This window comes from Pollicipes pollicipes, unplaced genomic scaffold (genome assembly GCF_011947565.3).
Source record: "Pollicipes pollicipes isolate AB1234 unplaced genomic scaffold, Ppol_2.1 Scaffold_4881;HRSCAF=5763_pilon_pilon_pilon, whole genome shotgun sequence".
Lineage (NCBI taxonomy): Eukaryota > Metazoa > Arthropoda > Thecostraca > Pollicipedomorpha > Pollicipedidae > Pollicipes > Pollicipes pollicipes.
In genome coordinates, this window is record NW_023596576.1 from 50,947,598 (window position 1) to 50,972,624 (window position 25,027).

General features: G+C 50.9%; 1 protein-coding gene across 1 annotated transcript; it reads left to right on the forward strand.

Annotated features, from left to right (window-relative positions):
• The first annotated feature begins 92 nt into the window (after nucleotides 1-92).
• LOC119100567 (fibropellin-3-like) lies at nucleotides 93-23,092 on the forward strand. Its single transcript, XM_037223648.1, has 7 exons — nucleotides 93-155; nucleotides 10,488-10,570; nucleotides 16,539-16,684; nucleotides 20,145-20,258; nucleotides 21,652-21,774; nucleotides 22,272-22,382; nucleotides 22,896-23,092. Exons 1-7 carry the CDS (start codon nucleotides 93-95, stop codon nucleotides 23,090-23,092), a joined length of 837 nt encoding a protein of 278 aa, XP_037079543.1.
• Nucleotides 23,093-25,027: the final 1,935 nt, after the last annotated feature.

A 25,027-nucleotide genomic window follows, 5' to 3' on the forward strand; every position in this document is an offset into this window, starting at 1 on the left:
CCAGCGCCAGTAGTGGCGCCAGCGGCACCAGAGCCAGCGGCGCCAGCAAGGCGACGAACGCAGCCGCCGCCGCCGCCACACAGAGGCACAACATGGCGCGCGACCTGGGCCGCTCGCCGGGCGATCACCTCTTGGGCCTCCACTACCACAAAAACGTGATAGACTTGCTGAATGGCTGATTTTCGGTTGGCCAGTGCCGGACAGCGCGCACCTCACGCGATGTTGCCTCGCACTCAACACGCCAGTTGCGCGCAACGCTAAAGCAACTGCACACGGAGAGCGCGCGGACACCGTCGCACGCAGCCGACACACAAGCGCATCAGCGTTCCAGAGGTGAACCCTCCTGTAGACGTCCTGTGGTCTGGCCAAGGCTGGGATGGCAGCAGCGGCGCCAGGAGCCGTGACCGGAACACCGGGCCAGGTCATGGGTCATCGTCACGCCGCGGAACTCCGCAGCGTCGCAGCGGTAGAGGTGCTGGATGGCCGGACAGACCGCCCGAGGCGCGGAACTGGACGCGCCCCTGCCCAGGTGCGATACGATCGGGTGCCGGAGTGAACGACACGCGGGTGTTGTTGCGGGGCGCTGGACGCCCGCCGCCCGTCCGCTCACTCGTCGATTTTTTCGGTAACGAAGAGCACCGCACGGCTCCGTAAGCCGACGGACGGGACGCTTGTCACTGTACTGAACGCGTCAATCAAAACTGCAGGAATTAGTACGTTGACGACATTGCTTGTGTTGAAGATCAGAGCGCCGAAAACAAGTCCATTACTCCAAACAGTTACCCATAACTGTTTAAAGACCTAAGCGCAGCGCTGTGTACGCAGTGCACGCAGATGGCGGATGAAGCTCCACGGAGCCGCAGACATGGCTTGTATGCTGCTGCTTTGCGGCCGAGCTTGGGCCAGCCCGGCGGGCCGCGTCAGATCAGCCGCAGCGCTGGTCAGCCGCGCCAGACGTGACGACATGCAAAGATGCGTTAGCCGTTACACCACGAGTTGCCAACTCGGGGCAGCACCAGAGTGGGCCAGCCGCGCCGGACGTGTCGACATGCAGAGATGCGTCATCCGTTACACCACGGGTTGCCAACTCGGGAAAGCACCAGAGTGCAGCCGTAAATGATAACCATGTCTTCCAACAGGCTTTACATTCGGCACGTGGTGTGACGTGTGGCCCAACGAAACCGACTGCCAAAGGCCCAAGGGGGGAGGGCATAAGGGCCCGAAGGGTTGACGCGGACGCGACCCGAAGGGTCATGACCCGAAATACCAGTCAGAGATCCTCTTGCACCGTTTGAGGCCCGGTTGGCCTCAGGCGAACCGGGTCTTTGACAGTCGGTTCCGTTGTGCCGCCCGGGTCCTTCTTTGGGCCCCATTGAACACTGCCCTTGGTCGGCTTGGGGCCCTTTGTGAGCACAGAGCACTCTGACAGGCGCTGTCGGCCAATGACAGATACAGGGGCCTCAGCCAGTGTAAATCACTGACCCGGCTATGTAGATGATTGGATGGTGGACCTTCAGGCCCATACTGACACGGGGCCGACTGTGCGGTACTGGTGGTGCCTGACCGACATATAGGCCCATATCGACTCAGGGGGCCCTGATCAACGTGCTCTAGCATTGGCTGGCATTTGAGTGCCCGGCCATATATGGACCTGGACCCTCAAATACGTCCTCCGGCCGGCCTTTCGAGACCCTCGGAACCACAAATCGGGCTCTTAATCGTAGGTCCCGAGAGGCCCTTCTGACCCCTCAGAACCTAAGGGCGGAGGGCACGTGCCCCTTGTGCCCCTCCCCCCTTTGCTTGCGCCACTGAATATCACTTTCCGAGGGTGTGCAGTCCTCTGGATTTACAGAAAACTAATCTGGGAGGCACGAAGGGGGTTGCTAAAATCTTGCGCATTGATATCGGTATAGTAATCTTTTCGGACGAGTTGCGGAGTCGTAAGGGATTCGGTGCGAATCGGGCTTAACATTCGTTGCGATAGGGGGAGGGGAGGGGGAGCTTCGCCCTCCCATCAGACTTGTGTTCAACTAAAAAAAATTTAGTCGGCTTAGGACTGGCTCTCAGATTTTGGGATCCGATTCAGCTCGCGACTCTTGGCCGTGCCAGGTGTTTGATTTGACTTGGTTCGCATGCATTGCTTGCATGCAGTCATTTTTGCTAACTCACGCGGCTTGCGAAATCAAAGACCTGATCTATCTATCTATATTTATATAGCACAATAGCCTAGTGGCAGGTTTGTCATTTGAGCCTGCCAAATGCAGTGCAGCAAACAATACCTTTCCTGTGACCTGTTACCAAACAGCTTTCTCACGTCACAGCAATGTGGCTAGCATATTCTACCTGCACCTACGACCCAGACCTATTAGTTATATAGCATGCAATTTTGCTTGACTGTACCTAGCCTGGCAGTCCGAAGTCCGCACCGGCCAAGTGCCAACCAAGTACATTCACACGTATGTAATCACTTCCATTAGCCTGTACTAGCCATGCGGTCAGTTCATTGGTGTGATAGTTGACTATAAAAGATGTGACCAGAGGCCAGTTTTATAATAATAAAAAATCGTCGCCACTCCTTGCCAAAAAAAACTCACAAAAATTCCTCCGTTTACCGAAATTTATAAACGGTCCTGACACCCGACGTAAATTTCACTGGCGACGACTTTTTTAGACTCAAAATCGGCTGTTGCTTCTCAGAAGTACCAGCTGCTATCGTGCCGTAAACAAAGATCTTTTTTATTTTTGCGATCGTTAATTAGGCCCATTGATAACGAAAAATAGTTTGTATTGTCGCAAGTTAAATTAAACAATTGTTCTATGCATGCAATTTGATATATTTGTGTCACAATCACATTTTGACATCTATATTTAAAGCAAATTTCTACCCGAGTGGTAGGCGGTGATCAGAGGTATAAAGGAAGATATATCTCGGCCTGCGAAATTTTTGCGTTTTCCTTCTAGTTGAATATGGTATGAAGCATTCCGAGTTGCGTAAAAAAACAAATATATTCAAGGTCGTCCTGAGTAGAAATAAAGTGAGGGTGGCAAGTAGCTCACGGGTGTCAATTTGTTTTCTTTTACGTGTGCCACTGCCCCCCCCCCCAAGTCTCCCTTGCCCCCCCCAAACGAAGAGTTTGAACCCCCAATCTTCTGGCGCTGAAATAATGTAGGGTATGAATGATGAGAAATTAACATTACAGTAATTGTGACGAAGGTTTTTACTATTGTTTCACAGGGAGAGGAGTGAATAAAGTGAAAAGTGCAATTCATATTCAGTTGATAACCATCTGTTTTTTTCGGCGTGATGCATAGTTATAGATGCACGATCAGTATGTCTTGTTGACTTGGGTTTAATTTTGTGCTATCGTGTGTTTTGGCATTAATGAGCGATGTTTCATATTCTACAGACTGCAGCAAGTTGCGTGATTCTGTTCTGAAATCATCGGATGGAAACAAACTGGTCGAAATTAGGACTCAGAAATGCGACCTGGCTATAGCGCGTTTACATTGGGAAGAGCCCTTAAAATGTGATGGACTCCATTTGGATGTGAACACTCGATGGGACAGTTACGAGAATTTGGTGATCGACGCCAGCCGACTAAACCGATGCGGCAGTGCCCCGACAGCATGCCTGATGCGAGCGCTGATTTGCTGCCCACACCCCGCCTTGCGACTGTCAGCCGGGGTTTCCGTGGCAGCTTTTAATAGTCGCGCACAGTAGCTTCTACTCTTTACTCCCGAGGCTGTACACGTTTAAGAACGTCTGAAGCCACATAACATCGACGTTCCGTCGATTACCGGAACTTGGTTCCGATGATCGACGCCCAACAAATTAATAATGATACCCAACGTCAACATCTTCCGCCAAAAAGGAGCGAGGAAGCGTATTAGAGCTGAAATGTGGTTTCTTATTCGGTTGAGGGGTGGGGGGGGGGACACCAGCTTCAAGATGTTAGGAGAAAAGTGCACAAAACCCGGGGAAACCTGTTGTTTAGTGTATTTTTGGTTAGGTTTTCCACTCTCAGCCCCTCAGGCCCAGTGGAGGCGGACCCACCACCAGATTTCTCCAGCGTCTGGTTTGAGACCGAGCCTATTTCCCAGGCAGAGATAAGGTCAGGCCCGCGATTTACATCAACCGGACCCCGGAGTCAATGAGGGGCCCCTGCGTCGGTATGGGAATGACAGCGTCTGAAAAGGGTCCTTTCCTAAAAAAAGGGCCCTAAATCGGCCAGGGATAGTGTTCGTGGGGTCCCTCAGAGGGTACCGTAGTGCCCCTCGGCACCGACGATCAAGTGTCAGATTGGGGCGCACAAAGAGTTGGCGGTAGGTCACACTGAAGACCCCGTCCCGCAGGGTCGGGCCCTCAAATATCAGTTAGAGGGCCTCTCGCACCGCTGTGGAAAAGCCTGGGACAATGCGGATGTTTATACCTGTCAGAGCACCAACACCGAGCAATTGGCCCCGTATAGGTCTGAACCCTGGAGGCCTCTTTCCCAAGCAGGGACAAGGTCAGGACCGCGGCAACAATGTGTGCTCCTGTGTCCGCCAGACCCCCACAGTGCCTAACAGAGGGCTCTATGTCTGTGAGGGGTCTTGAGTCGGCCAGGGTAACATTTACTAAACAGGGGTAGGGACGGGACCCCGAATGCTAGAAGGCCTCGTGTGTGGAAAGTGCATAGCAACGGAAGTGGATATGAGAGATTGTGACGAAGGGCTAAACAGACAATGCAAGGACCAGTGACAGCCAGGGGCTCCATTTCACAACGGGGAAGGAATGCTCCATCCCATTTCAGCCAAGGGGTCTCTGCTGAACTGTAGCCTCTGTGGTAATTAATGGACACCTCCGATGGTAAGAGATCTTTGTGCGTCAATGACGGCCCCTGCGTCTATCCAGGATCAAGCACTCTGTTCAGGGGATACCGACGTCGGGCAGGCGACTAATGTAAGACAGATCCCTCTAAGGGCTTTCGTATTCACCTGGAGATCCCACACCCGAGTCGCCAGCATGACGGCCGCCAAGCACCCCGCGCTCTGGTTGAATGAACGATTATTTTAACCCCTGACAGGGGAATCTAATGTGCCCCTAGTGTGGTGCCCACTGGGCCCTTACCCGGAAAGGTGATGATTTCTTCGGTGTTCAATAGGGCGGATCAAAATGAGGCCAATAGTGGAAAAGGCCGACACAAATGAGGACGTCCATCCTTGCTCGAGTCAACGTGACACCGATTGCATAAACAAATTTTGAGCCTGTGTGCTCGCAATCTTGGAAACAAGAACATCGATGGCCGGGCTGCAGTTTTCATCAAACCTAGCGGAGTCATGGCGGGCAGCTAACACCAGGCGGTGGACGCCAGGTGCACGAGAACAGCCGTCGTGAAATAATGCTCTCCAAGGTCTTTCTAAATCGATCCGTACCGTTCAAATATTAGGTTTGGGCGTATATTTCACCTGCAGAACTTGGGGATGTTTTCTGAGTGGATTAACAGGGATAGCAGCCCGAATGCAAAGATTCTATCTCAAATTGTCCAGCTCCATAGCCAAATTCCAGCGCCTGCCTGATGTGCTGAATGCCAATGCATTCCTATTACAGGTCTATAAATTGTTTAAATGAGAAATACTGATGGATTGCCTGCTAAACGTAAAAATTGACGACCTCAAAAGTACAAAGGTACTTTGTCGGAAACAATATCGTTTTTGTCCACCTGCTGGCTACTGCCTACGGGGCCGACGCCGCGCGACCGACGAAGACTGCAACGCCGTGCATGAGGATTTTTGGTAGGGCTTGTGCGCACACTTGGTCAAAAGTACGTGACGTAATTCTTTAACAAATTGATTCTGGAAAGGGTTGTACGTTCTCAGACAAGCAGGAGTTGGACATGTCGAAACAAGTCTAGATTTTCATTTTGATCCACAAACTACGTTCATTATCACCTACGTTTACTATCATCTACTTTTACTATCACCTACGTTCGCCCCGAGTATTATCGCTTAGAAAACACCGATCAACTACGAAATGAAAAGCGATGGTGGTTTCCTATGTAATCATTTAAGGCTTCGTTTCTTCAGTTTATTTATTTCAAAATAAAAAAAGTATTGAATCTTTTGGTGCCTTCGGGCTTGTTTATTAAAGAAGATGTATATTAAAATAAAGCGAAGCGAATCGTGCCCCTTAAAATCAAGTTGGCCATATCTGGTAATTTTTTAGGTGGGGAGCCTTTTACCAAGAGGGGCACTTTGTAAACCCCGTGCCCCTCCCCCTTACAAAGATGCTGGCTGCGCACCTGCGCGGGTGAGCTCAGTATAGCATCAGTATAATCTCACATGGCCACTGAAGAGCCAGCTCAACTAGCAACGCCTTTATACTCAATCGGCGTTGTGCATGACATTGACATAAAGGGGCTTCATTTGCCACACATTCGAACTGAAGCGGCTTAGGGGTCGCTTTCCACCGCGAGGCGCAAAGGCTTGGAACAGTGTCTCTCCAGAAACACAGCAGGCTTGCAAAGCGTGTAATACGTATTGAGCGCGGAAAGGCATCCTGAGCTGGGAGGGGGGGGGGGGGGCATCTACTTAAGCTCTCTGGGGAAAAGTTGATGAGCATTCGGTAACTGGTGCAGTGGAGGAGTGTCTACGTAAAATGGAGGGATACCTACGTTTTGTTTTACGTTAGCTGAAATGTACATGTTTTATCGATGAGACTTCGGTTTGTCCATGACCTGTGTGTAAACGAGTTGTGACAGCCAGATGTGTGGTCAACACTCTATTTTCGTTAATGCACGGATAAACATGCCAAAAATCAGTAAGCAAATATTGGTAAATCATGTGCGGATTTTGCCTTGGCATGTGGAAGATCGAGGTGCAACTTCACCATTTCAGCGCCAAAAAGTTACCAACGGTTTTGTCGACTGAAAAGGAGTCTTCCCAAATTGTCAACTAAGTAGTGTTGTAGCCTGGGATTCAGAAACTAGGTACAAAATATCACCAATCATCTTGCCTTGCATTTAAATGAAAAGACCGAATTACGACTGTCAGACAGTTGCTGACATCCTTTGCAGGTTGGCATGATGCAAGATGACATGCCTGCAACAACGTAGTAGTTTTGAAAAACTGTGTCTTTGTTAAGGTGTGTGTCGGGGGTGGGGGGAGGACTGAGCACTGACAAACAAAAGAGCCTACCTTTAGGACATTCCAATAATGGGTTACTATTCAGATTTCGCCCAGCTTCTTCTCAAATTGGGAGGGGGGGGGGGGCTGGTGACCATTTGGGCATCAGTCTTCACCTTCCTCAACTGAAAGGGAAAGGACGCCCCTGGTCTGCAATAAGAGTAATGATTTCATTTTTGTTGTGAGATGTGAGAATGGTACTAAGCTGGGTGTGCTGAGCTGCTTCTTGAAGACTATCAAGGGTCTAATTGGCCATGTATCACTAAGTCCGTTCGGTTCAAAAGGTTCGGATAAAATCTTCCAAAAAATGGTGCTAATGCGCAGGCATGACTGTTGACCGCATTCAAAACTCCTCCAGCCCAGATAGCGTGAAATCAATCGTGTCTTAAGAGGATCATGCATTTTAAAATCGCACGTTGAGATGGGAGCAAATGTTTTGGTAAAAAGAATCAGTAGTGGTTGCAGAACACTGCTGAATGCAGTTGGTGGGACGGCTACATGCATGCTAGGAACCATAAAAGATGCTCGACTATGGCCATGATTAAAAGCAAAAGTACATATCATGTGTGTGAATAGCATGTAAAACTGATTGTGCTGTGCTACGTTTCTCAGTATCTACAGCTGTCCAATCAGGCATCGGGTCTGGCTACCACTAAACCTGGTAGCAATGTCAGAGCGTCGCAGACGAACCCTTTTCCGTTAACCTAATTGACGCTGCGCGTAGGGCTGGCTGTGACGGGGGGGGGGGAGGGGGGGGGGGGCGACGGAGGACGTCGTGGCGCACCAGTCAGTTATGAATGCCGACAGCGCCTTGACCCAAGTCGGGCCATGCTCAGAGTGATCGTCCAGATCTTGAAGAACGGACTTCTGCCTCTTGCCTAGGAAGTCCGACAGGGTGTTGTGTGCACCGGCCGTTGGGTCAGCCACAGCCGATGGGGAAGAGGGGGTATGCTGCGGAACAACGCGGGTGCCGAAAGGTCAAAAGGTCTGACGTGACGGGGAATCCACCAGTTCATCGTCATCGCCGTCGTCATCGGCTCTATGGCGGGGCTGGTCTCCATCCTCAGGGTGGCAAACCATCCAGATGGCGTATCACGTCGTCCTGCCAAGAAAGAACAGTCCAATTGTTCTTTGAAAATCGGCACATGAACATCCCCAGCAGCATCAGTAATGACAAAAGCCTTTACCCTCGCGCTACGCGCGGTCCCTCAGAGGCGCCCCAGAAGTTTTTTCCGTGATAGCTTCCAAACTGAATTTAGTACGTTTTCGCTTTATTATTTTATTATTTTTTATTGTATTCTACTGTATTATTTTATTATTTTCTATTATTATATTATTGGTTAGCTGAGTTAACATAATTCTTACATATGTTATCACAAGATGATGGTTTGGCTATGAGACTTTTCTGATTTATGACATTCTTTTCGAAGTCGTACGGTTGATATTTTACGTGGAAGTGACAAATAGCACTATACCTCGTAGCAAATGAACTCCAAATAGGTCTCCTAGACTACCTCCTATCGACAATCCTCCGTAGCGCATTGCTGAGTATCGTAATGGTGTTTTTTCAAGGTCAGTTTATGCAGCACTCTTTGGCAGATAAAACGATTTTAATCAAGGCAGCACATGTCTTACAGCGTTTGAAGGCCTTATCGACTTTTCTCTCAACTTCCACCAGTCTGGTAGCCAGATAAAGCCATCTTTCTGAGGATTAAGGCGGCTGTTTTAGTTATTGGTATAGCCGCACGGGCCAATACAACAGAATCCTTCTTCCCGCTGACCAGACTTGAGATGACATAAGATACATATGTCGTATTCTTGTGCCAATGGACTCTCCAAAAGCTTTTCAATGTAGCCTTCCGAATCGATGTAGCTTGTTTAGTTTTCACATAACGCGAAGGTCTATAAAGTGCTAATTCCACCACTTTTACATGGCATTAGCTGTTAAAGACTGCATCCATCATTGCTCTTTTACACCTATTTGATGCAGTATGACAGCGTGCAGTGCCGATTGCGCCACGACCCTAGATCGCTTAATGTTAGAGATCTTGGGGGTCCTCTAAACACTCATCCTTGGTAGGACGAAGGTGAAAAACGTCTTCAGTGTACTGGTTAAGTGACGTTATAGAGCGAATATTGATAATGAAAGCAGCATTCGACGTTTCAACCTGTGTTTACGATGACGGTGGTACAAAGACTTAAGAAATACGAAGATTTTCAGAGATCAAGGTCACCTAAGACAAGATCAAAGATTATCTAAGATAATATCAGATTATCTAGGACTTTCAAAGCTTCATACTTCCATAGATTGGTCGCTACCATGAGTAGAGCTCGAAACGTCAAGTACTACCAATAAACCAATGTTCGCTATTTTTGTCGTTGAATTGCGTGTTCAATATTTGTATGGAGTTTTGAACTGAAGTAACCACTTTGAAGATCATTCGATGCAGTTCACAGCCCTGTCTTTCTTAAGACCCAAACCGCTCTAGTTTCTGAGCTGCACGCCCGCGAATATGTGCATAGTATTTCGGGGAGACTATTTCAAGGTCACACAAGCATCCCTGACGTCATAATGATGACAATAAAATATTGCCATTACACCAGCCACGCGGCAATCAAGGTCAATATAATCATAATTGTCGTGTCGATCATACCTGGCGTTCGTGCGCACGATCTCTAGACATAACAGCGGTCATTTGGCTTTCAATAAATTGTGTGCAAAGCGTGATGACGCTATGAAACGATGACGTATTGAGGGGCATATTTACGACACAGAAAAAGCGTTCTGTCGTGAGCAGTCTTCACAACTTACGAGCATACCAATAGTTATTATTGAGTTTATATTATCATATCTGATGCTTCGAGCCTTCGAATGTGTAACATTCCCTTCAACCAGTACCTCTTGACGTAATGAAGGCCAGTAACTCAGCATAAGAACTCTGAGCTCATAATGCCTAATAACCAGAACCTGACCATCTTTCTTGCTCATATTAAGCGTTAAGGCCTTTTAGAAAATATGTCGGCTTTTTTAGCGTGCTAGCATAAGATCTAATTAAAAGCAGCAAAGCGTTCTTAACAAATCCAGCGAGTCTCACTAATACCCGTTCATTCCTGTCTGTCGTTCCAGACCTGCTGCTGCTTCTCGCCCGCCGCCGTGCAGCGCACAACGCACGACATCGAGCCGGCCCGGGCGGCTGCGTCGGGGTCATGATCTGACGATGCCCTGGGGCGGCGGCGCGGCGGCCCGGGCCCTGCCGGTGCTGGTGCTGCTGCTCGGTCCAGCCCGCCCCCTCCCCCACCCCCACCCGCACCGCACTCCGGAGCTGCCGCCGGCCAACTGTAGTCTGCAGCATCTCTGCCCGGCGCAGACGTGCCGACATGGAATCTGCCTCGACGATGGGCACGGGTGAGGCGCTCGGCCACCGTTACAGATTTCGGTGATGACGAACCAGACAGTGTCGGAAGACACAAGCTTGACTGAGGGAGCCCAAAATACTCCCCAGTTGTCAGCAATATGAAATAGGACATTACGAACGTTAAGTCGCATGACAGACAATCAGCAGCAAGGAGGGTAAATCGCCCTGAGCTTGTGACAAAAATGTTTGACAGCGGACAACTGCTTTCGGTGCGCATTTGTGCAACGGGTTGTGGACAAAAATACGAATAGCTGTGTTCACAAGGGATTACGGTGCAGCACATACCAAAATCGAAAAACGTTTCAAGATTTGTTTTCTCATCGCACACCTTAATCAACAATTTTCGGCTGGAAATGTTTCGCAGAGATTTAAAGAGAGACATATAATTTGTGTTCACTATTAATGTTTAGGCGCCAAATTCGACGGAATTGCGGTTAGCTGGTCATAAGCAAGATCATGCTTTTATAGACAGGTATGATGCTAGATCTCATCCCGAAGCTTTTCAAAACGTATTCAGAACATTCGGTGCCATCTCTGACGCAGACACGAAAAAACAAATTCATTTATCCTTGTAGCGTTCCTGTTCACAGGTGCGCAGTAGCGCTTACAGTTCTTACAGAACTTACAGGCCTTGCATACCTTAATATGATCCAAGATGAGTGGTCCTTGAATAAAATGATCCTTAAAGCTCGCCTTGCTCCGCACAGTACCGATGCAAACAATAGTGGGGCAGCCGGCATCCAACGTCCTTGACCGATGCACATTGCTGATTGCCAGGTCTAGTATTTCCTAGAGTTTGGATGAAATAAAAGCATGGCTGAAGAAATGCCCGTAAAGGGTCCCGTTTAATATAACAAACATTTCTTAGTTGGTTACATGTGGTTTATCTATTGTATGTTAATGGCATTGCATGAAAGCGGCATTTTCCTTGTCAGAGTGTGAAATGTTCTATGGAGCTTCATGGAAACATTCCAAAACTTTCCAGTGTATCCACCCACCGTAAAAACGGCTATTAGCAAAAATGTACATGACATCCGCTCGTAGGATTTGCATGCCTAATGTTCATCAGAAATTCGAAGGGCACACCGTTCGTAACGACAAATTTTGTGATGAACGTACGTAAATTACGCATAGATGAAACTCAAATGACAAAATGTTTGTCGGAAAAAGTCGTAACAGAAGTGTTTGCACGCGCAAAATTTCGTACGCAAAAAACGGTAAGTAATTAATTGCACTCAAATGTTCGGGCGCCAATGTCAGTCAAAGATAAGCTTCCCTTGATAAAAACACTTATGCAGATGCTCTTATTTCGCTATTCAATGTAAGTGTATAGAGTTTGGACGCAATATTTCGTCGGGCATGAAGTTCGTTGGACAAAAGCACGTACCCGAAACTTCGTAATTTGTATGCAGATCCTTACAGCACGTTAGAAGGCTTGGTGCCAGATTTTCATCCTTAGTGCCAGGCGTCCCATGAATGGTCACTGCGGGGGGACCCTGGCAGGCAGGGCGTGAGCAACGCGAGCAATCAAACCCCGTGCCTCCAGCAGAGGTAAAACAAAGTGTGCTGGACACTCCCGCATTAGTCAGTTTCAGGCTCACTGACTGCCTGTCTCCTTACAACATTGAAGAAAACAGACTTTTAAGATTAACTTCTGAACATTTTCAGATCCCACGATCACGATGTGGGGTTAAGAAAACTTAGGCCTCATCGTCCATGGACAAACAAGCGTGGGTGGACAAGATCTACTATCTCCCGATCCAAGGCCCCCCACCAAACGATCCGACTTCACGACGATGCCCACCGCGCAACAACGTGCTCACCTCACGTTTGCACGCACAGTCCGTTTAACACGCGCTCGGGTGGGGGTCAAATTGCCCCCCCCCCCAAAGGTTATACTGGAATATTTTCTGAATAACATGACGTAGCGGCGCCAAATTTTTTATAACTGTAGACAATTGAATAGCAGATTGTTTGGTATCAAAAATTCGATTCACCGTATAAGGTCATTGACCTATGGCAGGTCTAAGTCAGCCCATGGATTCAGCGAAGTCCATTTCTAAGCAGTCGTTTAATCTGATGCAACAACGGAGTGTTAGACGGAGCCATACATCTCCCATGTGTTTTTTAGGCAACACAACAATTGAATGACCAAAGTCCATTGACCTAGGGCCAGATATGAAGGTCACACCGAGGTCAAAATCAACGTGTTTTATTACTCCAGGACTTGCTGTGTGGGGTAGTTTCTGGTGCTCGTTTCGAATTGACTGAGAACAGGAACCCAAAAGACATCTTTCGTTGACTTCTTAAAGGTCATAATAGGCCACCGACTTAAAATGACCCAGGTCAAGTTTGCGTTTTTAGGGACAAACTGCCCAGCATAATCTTTGTAAATTATTCACACGCGAGAATCAAGGCAGTTTTCTATGATTCTGGTCACCATGACCTTCGAAAGGTCAAATAAGGTGACTGGCCCTAAATGAGTATGTGGCTTTTTGCTCAGGACAGGTATCTATGTACTGGGTACACTTTGGAGACCAACTTAGAGTTTGCCCCTGTTTGACCTTTTTGACACGACGGTCAAGACCTAAAAACCTAAAAATTTGTCTACAGTGAGTTCACGTACAGGTCAACACACCCTGTGAATTTAGTGTCTCCAGTCCCCTTAGCTCCTGAGATCTCAGAGGGATCAAATTGACCCCCGAGTGAAGGGTATCCGACTGACCACTCAGGCGCGTATTACAGATCAGCGCATTGTGACCAAATGCTGAGAGTCGTGGGAGGCGCTGTTGTGATGACTACTGCCATTTTCACTGTTTTGTCTAGTTGTGTGCAATACCGTGATAAAAACATCTGGATTTTATATCATTTACGCACTTACGGGTTTGATAAAGCTTCTTCTGCGAAGGAGTATTTGTTCTGAATTTGAATAAAACGTGCTATCGTGGCATTACTGTGCCCGAAAAAATCATAACGGGCGCGAAATTCGTGCGGTTGAGAATCCGGTCAAACACCATTGAAAGTCAACCATTCCGCAGTTGAACCCCGCAACAGCTGTTCCTGCTCCGTCCGATGGTCTCCGGTCCTGTATCCTCCGATCCTCTGCCCTCATGCAGCCTTCGCTCTGCCGAGGGAATAGAACAGCAGGAGGAGCGGGGCCGGAGCAGTGGAATGCGCGCGGGGGCCGGACCGTCGGACTGCTTCCGCACAGAAAAAGGGAAGACACGCGGCAAAGGCACGGGAGATGAAACGCACTGGGCGGTCGGGCTGGCGGCTCGTTCCGTCCCCACGCTGGCTAAGGCGTTGAGGGTTCGCTTGTGATCGCGGGAGCAGAACAACTTTTTCAACACGCTCCTGTGTCTCCTTGGACTTTTTACAGCGTCCCCAAGTGGCTGCAGCTGGTGTTGCCAAGAAACCGAGTTTGTCGACCTCCGGCCTCCGGTTCCCAAACCGCGGGACATTCGTTCCTCCGTCTATACTGCACCTGAACTTTTGCATACGTACTTTAATCAAGCTATCTTTATCCGTTGGGACCTTTTGCTTGCTTTCAATTGCTTACAGATAATTGCGTACATACTTTTGTCAGGTCGCTACCCTTTAGGACCATTTTTGCACGTTTAATTGCTCACGAACAATTCGGTATGCATATATGCATCCTAACTTTTTAATACGAACTTTTGTTTTGAGAAACAGCCGCATACGAACTTCTGCATAAAACATTTTCATGCGAACTTTTTCCTCCGAACTTCCGTCCTGAAGAACTTTTTTGAATACAATGATTCCCCACTCTTACTTAATGCTGTATGCACAGTTTGTGTACCACCTTTTGGACGCGTATTTGTCATACTAACTTTAAATCTTACGTACATTTGCGTACGGACAACTGCGTACGTGCTCTATGCACAAGCACTTGTTCATCCGTAGTTAAGTCCTGAAACCATGTACAACTTTGGAAGTGGCCAAGGATGTTTAGTACTGGACACCGGTTTCTTATAGCTATCGTTGTATGCGAGCATCGGTACTCCCGGCAACGGTGGCGTAGAAGTTTCATCGAGAGTCTGGAAAGCCAGAGGTACGAGGTTCGATTCTTTGTGATGAACCTCTCCCTACTGGGGTAAGTAGCAGGCCACGCCACCAGATAGCCCCAGCTTGATTCCGTCGCAGAAGCCTGATGTCATTTATTCATGATTGATTTCGGGGCTGTGTTTCGTTGCGCTGTGCATTGGGCTTCTCCACTTGCAGTGAGTGCACTGCTAGTGCAGTAATACGCCGCATCTGCTTTGCAGTGCGCAATCTTGCAAAGCTGGCATGTCCCTCCCACTACCGGAGCTGTAATCTTGGAGAGACGGATGGCGTGCTGACGGAAACCGGGGGAGGGGGGGGGGGGGGATGGCTTGCAGGGGCCCGTACACCGAATAACGGGAAGCACCGGTCGTTATCAGGGCTGTTACTCACTCACTGAATCATTTCGCGGACTGGTAACAAAGATTCACCCCCTGTAAGGCAGCTACTGTCGCAAGAACCCTCACAATCCTGTTTATATTATTTTCATAGCGTGAACTTATGTAGGGGAAGGGGTAACGATTTAAGCCTTTGGCGTTGTCATTCCCAAGCCAGTAGATCTATCTATCTTAGCTTAGCGGAAAACACCAAAGGACATGTCTGAACGAGATCTTACGATTGGTAATCTTCGGTTTTTCTTTTGCTGGGTCAGTATTTGGCCCCGTTACGCCAAGGCAATGGTCAGATTGTCCCGAAAATCGAGCTGTTTCAGCTTGACCTGCATAACCAAAACTAAACAGGCCCGCTTACAATGGTTTATAGCTTTATGTATCTTGAGCATATATTTATGAGCATATATCTTGAGCATACATTTATGCATCTTGAGCATATATTTATTCCGTTACAAAGAACGTTCCACATTTAAAGACATTGAAGCAAGTACCATACCTGATGGAATAACCTCACTTGTAACTATTGGTGTGCTTTTTAGTCGAAAATGGTCCTCTAGACAGCACAAGCTCTTTTTTAGTAAAAATACTTTCAGCATGTCATTGTTTGATCACGTCGCAGTGCGTTGCACAACATTGATTGCGAGCTAATTGACGGCCGTTATAGCTGGAAATGGTGCTCACAAGCACCAGGTATAAGCGACTCGACAATAATATTTCTCTTGTCCTTGATCGCCGTATGGCCAATGTAATGACAGGATTTGAATGGCATGGCGTCATGAATGCCTGGGTGGCCTTGGAATAGTCTCCCCGAAAAAGTCTGCACATCTTCGCGAGTGTGTAGCTCAGAAATTAGAAGAGCTTTGATCTTGAGAAAGACACGGCTGTAAACTGCACAGAATGATTTTCAAGAAGGTTAATTCAGTTCACAACCTCATACATGTGTGGAGCACTCCCTCCATGGTAACAATATCGACCCACCACAGTCCGGTCCGTGGGACCGTCGGTTGTCGCCCGCCGCCCGCGCAGACCGTAAATCGCCGTGCAGTGTCCCTAAAAACCGCCACTGCTCCGAAACAAAAATACCAGGCATTCGTAAATGGTGTCAGAGCACACACAATATATGTCATATAAGTTACTTAAAGTTTGGGTGCGGTTGCACGACATGCCGGAGAGGTATGTCGTGCAATCATAACACGTAACAGAATATATGACATGTAACACAACGACTTATAAACCGCACATAACATCGCCCGACACGCCGGAGAGGTATGTCGTGCAATCATAACACGTAGAAGAATAGATGACATGTAACACAACGGCTTATAAATCGCACATAACATTGCCCGACACGCCGGAGAGGTATGTCGCGCAATCATAACACGTAATAGAATAGATAACATGTAACACAACGGCTTATAAACCGCACATGACATCGCCCGCCATGCCGGAGAGGCATCCTCAGAAAACCTGATCACATGAGCTGCTGACATCCGTCTTTCGCCAGGGGCGAGTGCTTCTGCGAGGACGGCTTCACTGGGCTTTACTGCGAGGCGGACGCCGATGACTGCCTCTCCTCGCCCTGTCGACACGGCGGCACGTGCTCAGACCTCGTCCGAGGCTTCTCCTGTGCCTGTAACCCCGGATACGCAGGTCCGTCGGCGCTGGACGTTTACGGTTGGGAATACCGTGCCAGAATATGGGATCTATTGACTGTTGATCTAGTCAGTGTATCATGTGATCTATTGACTGTTGGTCTGGTCAGTGTATCATGTGTACAACAGATGTGTTGATATGTTGTACGCACAGATCTGGTGAGCTGCTGTGCACATGGTTTGACGTATGCATTCGAATCACCTTCATTCGCATGGTGTGTTCCATGCAAAAGCAATGACTGTCGGACTTCTCGTGTCGCTCTGACTTTGACGCCGTCCGCACTCTTCAGAGTGACCAGCGTCGATCGTTTGCATCGGCAAAAAACAGTGCTCGATGTTGGCCTTTCAAATTTGCAAAAGGTGTTGCACAAACATGGACATTCTTAGATGTCCTGGTTGCGTTTCCTGTCAGTAACTTTGCCTTCCAGCGGCGTTGAGAAGATATTCCGCACTGCGATATTCTGTTCCACTTTCCAAATGCCTCTGCACCTGTGCGTTATATCCGTATGTTTCCTGGCACCAACTCGCCTTGAGATCTCGCTTTAGCATGGCATACAGCGAGTGTGCAAAGAGCTATGCACAGAGTACGTGTGCGTTGCGGGCGCGGGGTGTGGGGTCAGGTTGAGCGCGGGATAGGGGTCAGGTTGGGCGCGGGGTCCGGCTCGGGTCGGGCACGGGGTCTGGGACTGGGTCGAGCGCGGGACGGTACGGGAGAGTCATTCATCTATCAGGGGATCTCGCGCTCGCTCTCCTCGCCATCGATCCAACAGGTGCCGTGTCAGGCACGGGTCGGCCGCGCTAGCACGGAGGCACGGTGTGGACGACCGACCCGCGGAACCAACGACGAGCAGCACGCTCCACGCGCGATCGCGGAGGCGGGGTGGCGACTCGGGGCCATACTATAGGCCCTGCTCTACAGGATACCATGGTACCGCGCTAGACCGGCCGAACGCGTCAGAGAGCTCACATAAGCTGGTATTATATGCTGCCACATGGTAAGGTTACTTTACATGATCTAGGTCGCTGTTGCAATTTCTACTCGAGGCGAGAGATCGATGGAGGGTAGAAATTCCGCAGCGACCAAGGCCCTGGAAAATTCATTTGGCCCAAGTGTGATATGGAGTTGCATTGAGAGTGGTAAGCCTTCTATCAAATGCTGTTCAAACGCTCAACCTAATCTGAGTCAATCTCGTAATAATAATCAACCTAACTGAAGGATTTGAACAGCAACTACAGTGGAAACAGTATCTACAAATTTCAGCCGCGTTTTAGTCAGAATAGCCGTTTCCGCGTGATTTGATGCACCCTTTTGGTCCGAGGTCAAAAATGTTTTCCCAGATTAAAAGCATTGCAGTAGAATGTGTTGCCAGATTAACCTTAAGTTGATTTTCATGCTTCATTACAGAATAGCATTTGGTAGAAAGCGCATTATACTTGGGACGGAGTAATTTTCCAGGGCTTTTGTGGCCACGGACTTCCTACCCTCGGCATTCGGTCTCGTGCAGAAATTGAAACAACGACTTCGTTGCTGAGAGGTTATTTTATTGGCACGGTGCGTGATCCAGTACAAACGTAAATACGCATCTTTTATGAATATTATATTTTTTCCAGTAAAAGCTCGCTCCGTTAAGAAATGACCTGCATTTCTATGAACCCTCACAACATATCAAACGAAGTGCCCATCAAAGACAAAAAACAGGAGACCAGGAAAAATAGGGCAGATTTTCGAAAACTTATTGTTGTGTATGGCATAAATGCGGGACAACAATCATCCAGAAACGCTAGTTGCAAGAGCCCTTTGTAGAACAGATCGACGGCAGAAGGCGTGGCCTGCAGGTTATGGCCCTGCGTCTGTGTAGGTCATATATGTCGGGACAATGCAATTAAAAAGACTTTATTTTTAGTGTTTCCGTCCCGATGGCTCAGTTGGTTAGAACGCCTGCCTTCCGATCCAGTCACCCGTGGCGAGGTGGGCTTGAGTCGCTTTAGGGCGCTCGCTATTTGCCCTTGACAGGTATGGATGGCCTGCGGCCGGCGGCGGCGGCCGCGTCAAAGGTCAGGTGACGTCAGCGAACAGGACGGACCGTGCCGACCTCAACGGCACGTTTAACTCTCGGGACCAAAGTCTACCGTTGACTTGGAATGGCGCGATCGGATGGCAGCGGCCGGCGCTCGCACATCTAGCGCTGCTGAGCGTGAGCTCTGATCCCACCAGCCCGCGGTGGGTTGGCTTTAAGTCGCCTCAGGCATTCGCGTTCTGTCCTCGACAGATTTGGCCTGCGGCCGGTGGCAGCGGCCGCGCTCAAGGTCAGGGACGTCGGAGGATAGGACAGACCTGGCCGAGCATTGTGGCATGTTAAGCTTTCGCCGTCAGATTCTGCTGTTACCTGAAATTACGCGATCGGATTGGATGGGCCAGGGCTCACGCAAGCATTGCTTAGCATGAACTCTGATCCCCAGAAACCCATCCCTTGGAAAGTTTGGTTTAAATGTTTTTAAAAACGTTTCACCTAACTTTCAAAGCAGAAAATACGTCACCGCCTGTGTTTGTAGCTGGGTGCACGGTTCCAGTGAATCATGCAGAAGCCGTCGCTGGTGGGGTCGATACACTGCGGCGGGGGAAGAATGCGACACACTTTCGAACGCGGCGTGTAACACGCGACCATAAATCATTCAAGCTGCTGTGTGGACCACTTTTTCGGCCCCAGTTTTCGCCGAGAGCTTAACGCAAGTGTCAGGTGATCGCAGCCATTACCTCCTGCGTCAGAAAGTCAAATGGGAAAAGATTGTAGGATGAGTGGGTGACGTGGTATGGCTGACACTCGTGCGTACCGTCGGATAACGCACGCGACACGTATTTGGTGTTTGATGCTGTTGGTGTTCTCTGAGAGCCGGCTGGCTGCGTCGTGGCCAGAGCCGTTGTGATCAGGTGCTGCTGGAGTTCTCTGAAAGCCGGCTGGCTGCGTGGCGGTCAGAGCCGTTGTGATGAGGTGCCGTTGGTGTTCTCTGAGAGCGGGCTGGCTGCGTGGTGGTCAGAGCCGTTGTGATGAGATGCTGTTGGAGTTCTCTGAGAGCCGGCTGGCTGCGTCGTGGTCAGAGCCGTTGTGATCAGGTGCTGCTGGAGTTCTCTGAACGCCGGCTGGCTGCGTGGCGGTCAGAGCCGTTGTGATGAGGTGCCGTTGGTGTTCTCTGAGAGCCGGCTGGCTGCGTGCTGGTCAGAACCGTTGCGATGAGCCCATCTAGTCATAATATGGAGCACCTAGTACTCGGCAAGCATCCCTGCGAGGTCAGTATTTACCGTACCTCTTGCATTCGGCTTGTCGCTGCTGTCACTGACGCTCTGTTTTCTTGGCATCCTATCTGAACGGTAACAGGTCAGACGACGAGCTGACCACCGCACAGGATGACCCGCGACCACCATGCCGTGAGTTTCAAATGTCGCCCGCTCTGCGCCGCAGGGGAGCGCTGCGAGCTGACGGTGGCCGGCTGCGAACAGGCCCGCTGTGAAAACGGCGCCTCGTGCGTGCGCGCTCTTCACGGCACGGCGTGCCTCTGCCCGCCCGGCTTCAGCGGTAAGCGCTGGCGTTTCCTCTGCAATCTCCGGTGAAGTGCGCGTCTCTGTTGATCCAGTTTATTTGCGTGCTGCAGATGGATATGCAGCGTCCACGTGCGCCGTTTACTCTCGGTGTCAGAATGTGCAAATCGCCTCCAGTCCGTTTCGTTGGGTGGCGCGTGGGCCAGGAGCTGAGTGCTGCGTGTGACAGGGGCTGCGTGTGACACGAGGCGTCCATGTGGCAGGTGACTGGGCAGGTCGTTTGGTAATAGGGCGACCGATATCAAACCGACTGCGGATCCCGGAGGCACTCTGTGGGTTACTGGTAGTGGTCGTCAGTCCTACACGCACTGCCTGCCTCCGACCGCTTGAAAAGCCTTTGCACCAATCAGGGTCCATGCCGTATCGCTGACTGACACTTTGTCAAAAGCAAATCAAAATAAGCAAATAAACAAATGAATATAAGCATTATAAGCAAATCAACAACAAGCAAATCATTGATGCTTTGTCATAAGCAAATCATAATCATTGCTATCGAAGGACCTGGGTGAGGCGACAGCTGTCATCGAAGATAATTCCCTGCCATCGATGTCCCTCACCAGCTCTCCGCCAGCGTCGAGCAATGTCCTCAGAAAAAAATGATCTTTCCCGTAGGTATATTGAGCAGGGTTGGTAATACCATTGCAATGAGGACATGAGCTCAGCTGTTCGCAAACAAATGTTGCAATAATTTTGAGCGGAATGCCTGAGAGAGCTATGGGCCTTCTATCAACTGGTAGTCACTGCGGTTATGTACACACCATGGAATAGGAAGGAGGCAATTCAGGAAGTTTTTGGATGTCTATTATACGCCTGAACTGAACGCGTCAGGAATTGCGCGCGCTCCTATTCCACGCCTGATATCTGCAACTGGTTACCTATGATATCTGCAACTGGCTGAAATGTCTACCGCTGGCTCTAGTTATGAGTTGCGTACCCCTTAACCATAATGAGACTCATCCCAGGACTGTAGCCGCGGAACGGCATTTAACAGAACATTTTGGAAAAGGCCTTCCTGTTAATGTGGTGTACCAGTGAATCAGTCGAAATCGATGTCGATGTCGATGTCGATGTCGATGTCGATGTCGATCAGTCGATGGAAGCCCAGATTCTGCGATAGATCATGCCTCGCACCATGCGCCCAGTCCCTGACCGCATTTACGAAGTGCCACCCCCATCTCACTCCGGCACCAGCCTGACTTCGCGGCCGCCTGTGCTCACAAGATATCCATTGCGAACGCTGTGACCGATCACCGCTGCCGCAACACGCCGACGCATTCGCGGCCGTCTTCTGTAATCACGGCCAGGCGATCGGCGCCGCCGTCCCAATCCGTAGTACGCTGCGTCCGACGCGCGACCGCTGTCGTCGGCAGGCCTCCGCTGCGAGACGGACGTGAGCGTGTGCCGCCTGGTGTCACCGCCGCACGTGCGCTGCCACAACGGCGGCCTGTGCCGCGACGGCCTGGCCAACACATACCGCTGCCAGTGTCAGCCAGGTTAGTCCCAGGTGGAGACGGGATGGAGCAGGACGGTGCGGGCACTTTCAAAATGTCTCCCTGGGTGAGATCTTTGGCCGGCACATTTTGGCACTCCGGGCTTATCTGTGATGTGTTTATTTAGCGGGGATATGCTAGCATGACTGGCACTTCTTGGCAGAGGGAGGCAGCGTGACAATACACTGACATCCAGGCACATATCCAGCGCACATATTGAGCACGCTATGACCGTGTGGCTGATACTCCCCAGCAGACGAAGTAAGGGATGGAGTGTCGACAGCGATAGTAAGACGAAAGGTGTCTTTAAAAGTTGCTTTGCGCCCGAAGTATCGACAATGTAATGTGGGTATTGCAGATGTCAAGGAGGGCGTGCCGTGTGATGGTGTGAGAGCTCACGTCACAGCGCCCTTCCGTTCGCGATTTCGTTAACGGCACGGGCCAGTTTGCTCTAGTCGCACGGTGACGCTGACCTGCCGTGTGCCGTCCAATGCCCTCAGGGTTTGCGGGGGCGACCTGCCTGACGGATGTGGACGAATGCGCCTCCTCTCCGTGCCAAAAACGGTGGCACTTGCTTCGACCAGATAAATGGCTTCCGATGTTCTTGCTCGGTTGGTGAGTCGGCTGATGGACTCATGAAGCCTGCTACAGCTGTGACTACGCATAGCAAAAGCAGCGGAGCCGTGGCGTTTCCTTATGACAGTGGGAATGATACCGCCTGTGTGCTACATTGTCATCTAACAAGGCTCACTGACGCTCGACGGACGCCATCACGGCTCAATGGAGTACATTTCCGTGAACGCTACTTTCCGCTGATAACTCGCTATGAACCATGCTCTGCTAACGGCGCTCAGTGGATGCAAACTGCCGATGACATTTGTTTATGACACTCTTGTTAATAACCTCTTTTCTGGTGGTGCCCCTGTTGGCTTCCCCTAATGCCGATGATGCACTCTTCTGAAGACGCCTCTCTAATTTCGCCCTTTTCAGTCGGCTGCTGACTCTGCTGATGACACAGGTGCTGATGACCCCGTGCTTATGACGCCTCTGATGATGTGACCCTGCAATGATGACCCCTCCGCCGACGTTACCCTTCCGACGACGCCTCGGATGTTGTACGGCAGGCTTCTCCGGACACCGCTGCCAGACAGCGCTGCGCTCCTGCGAGCAGAACGTGTGCGACAACGGAGCGCTGTGTGTGCGGACCGGTGGCGGCCCGGCCTGCCTGTGCCGGCCCGACTTCCACGGCGACCGTTGCCAGTTTCAGTACGACGACTGCCTGCCCAAGCCCAGGTCGGCTAGCGCGGCAGAGGAGGGGTAGTCAGGGGGCTCGCAGAGTTTGGGAGAGGCCGGGTGGGTCCAGTGGATAGCAGAGCAGGCGGTCGCACGGGCGTGTCTGAAATATTTCGGTGCTGTGCCCTGATTTCAGAAAAAAGTCTGTGCTGTATGAAAAAAGATAACGCAGAGCAAAAAAAAACCGTAGTACGTGCTGCTGTATGGTATGGATGATGTATCAGCTCCAATGGAAGGCAAGTCAGGCGAACTCAGCTTTACGATAAATACGTCTAAATAGACATATTCGCCGACTCAAAACTTCAACTCAGGGGTCATGTCTCTCGTGTCAAGTCGCGCCAAGGTCGTTGGTCAATGTCGTGTCTTTTCCAGATGCCTACATGGTGGCGTATGTGTGGATGGTATAAACAGTTTCCGGTGCGAGTGCGCGCCACAAAACCTCGGGCCGCTTCTGCCAGTGCGTGTCGACCACCAACGGGACGTACTGCGTGGCACCGGAGGCACACGGCGGGCGCCGCGTGGCCGGCCTTCACTCGCACCACGTGGTCACCATCGACTACCGCAACCGTGACCAGCACTGCCATCGTCGCCACGGAGTACGTGAGACCACGCCTCACGTGGGTATAACGTCACGGCGAACGACGGCGTCTGCCGAGGCGGGCCACGACAAACCGAGATCTTGCCATCCTTCGCGAGCACAGCCGAGCCGAGGCGAGCGGCTGGACGCCAGCGTCGGCCGTCGGCGTCGGCACCATCGGCCGGCGCGCCGGCGCCCTCCTCTCGGCCGCAGATCGCCGCCTCGTCACTCACCCTTATCACCACCACGCCGCCGCCGGCGTCGTCGCCCCAGCGGACCACCCCGCGCCCATCCGAGGTCGCCTCCACCGCCGTGTTTCGGCACGACCGCGGTCCTCACGGCGGCGGAGCATGTGGCGCCGTCCGCGACGCCGACCGAGGTGCTGCCACGTGCGACGTGGATGGAGGCGGCCCACAGCACGACCGATTTCACCAGCGACGCCAACAACGGAGACGGTGGACAACGGCACACGACGCACGATGGAGGATGCCGCTTACGCCGCCGACCGACATACCGAATGGGGATGCCTCGACATTGTCTGGAGAGACGGCCACACCGCCTGGCATGGCGACAGGGGAGGCGTTAACACCGACCGACATGACGACAGGGGAGACGGCCACACCGTCTGGCCTGGCGACAGGGGAGACGTTAGCACCGACCGACATGACGACAGGGGAGACGTTTACGCCGCTTGACATGGTAACAGGGAAGACGTCCACACCGTCTGGCCTGGCGACAGGGGAGACGTTAACACCGACCGACATGACGACAGGGGAGACGTTTACGCCGCTTGACATGGTAACAGGGAAGACGTCCACACCGTCTGGCCTGGCGACAGGGGAGGCGTTAACACCGACCGACATGACGACAGGGGAGACGTTTACGCCGCCTGACATGGTGACAGGGGAGACGTTTACGCCGCCTGACATGGTGACAGAGGAGACGTTAACGCCTCCTGACATGGTGACAGGGGAGACGTTAACGCCGCCTGACATGGTGGCAGGAGAGACGTCCACACTATCTGACACGACGACAGGGGAGACGTCCACACCGTCTAGCCTGGCGACAGGGGAGACGTCCGCACCGTCTGACACGACAACAGGGGAGACGTCCGCACCGTCTGACACGACGACAGGGGGACGTCCACACCGTCTGACCTGGCGGCAGGGGAGACGTTAACACCGCCTGACATGACGACCGCAGAGACGTCCACACCGTCTGACATGACGACAAGGGAGACATCCACACCATCTGACACGGCGACAGGGGAGGCATCCACACTGTCTGACATGACGACCGGGGAGATATCCACACCATCTGGTATGACAACCGGGGGGACGTCCACACCGTCTGACACGAGGACAGGGGAGACATCCACACCGTCTG

Bases quoted from the DNA above. Each gene is read 5' to 3' on its own strand.
- LOC119100567 (XM_037223648.1), top strand. From the start codon at position 93: ATGGCGCGCGACCTGGGCCGCTCGCCGGGCGATCACCTCTTGGGCCTC. The intron at 10,571-16,538 runs GTGAGGCGCTCG...GTCTTTCGCCAG, and splicing joins TGCCTCGACGATGGGCACGG to GGGCGAGTGCTTCTGCGAGG. The intron at 16,685-20,144 runs GTCCGTCGGCGC...TCTGCGCCGCAG, and splicing joins CTGTAACCCCGGATACGCAG to GGGAGCGCTGCGAGCTGACG.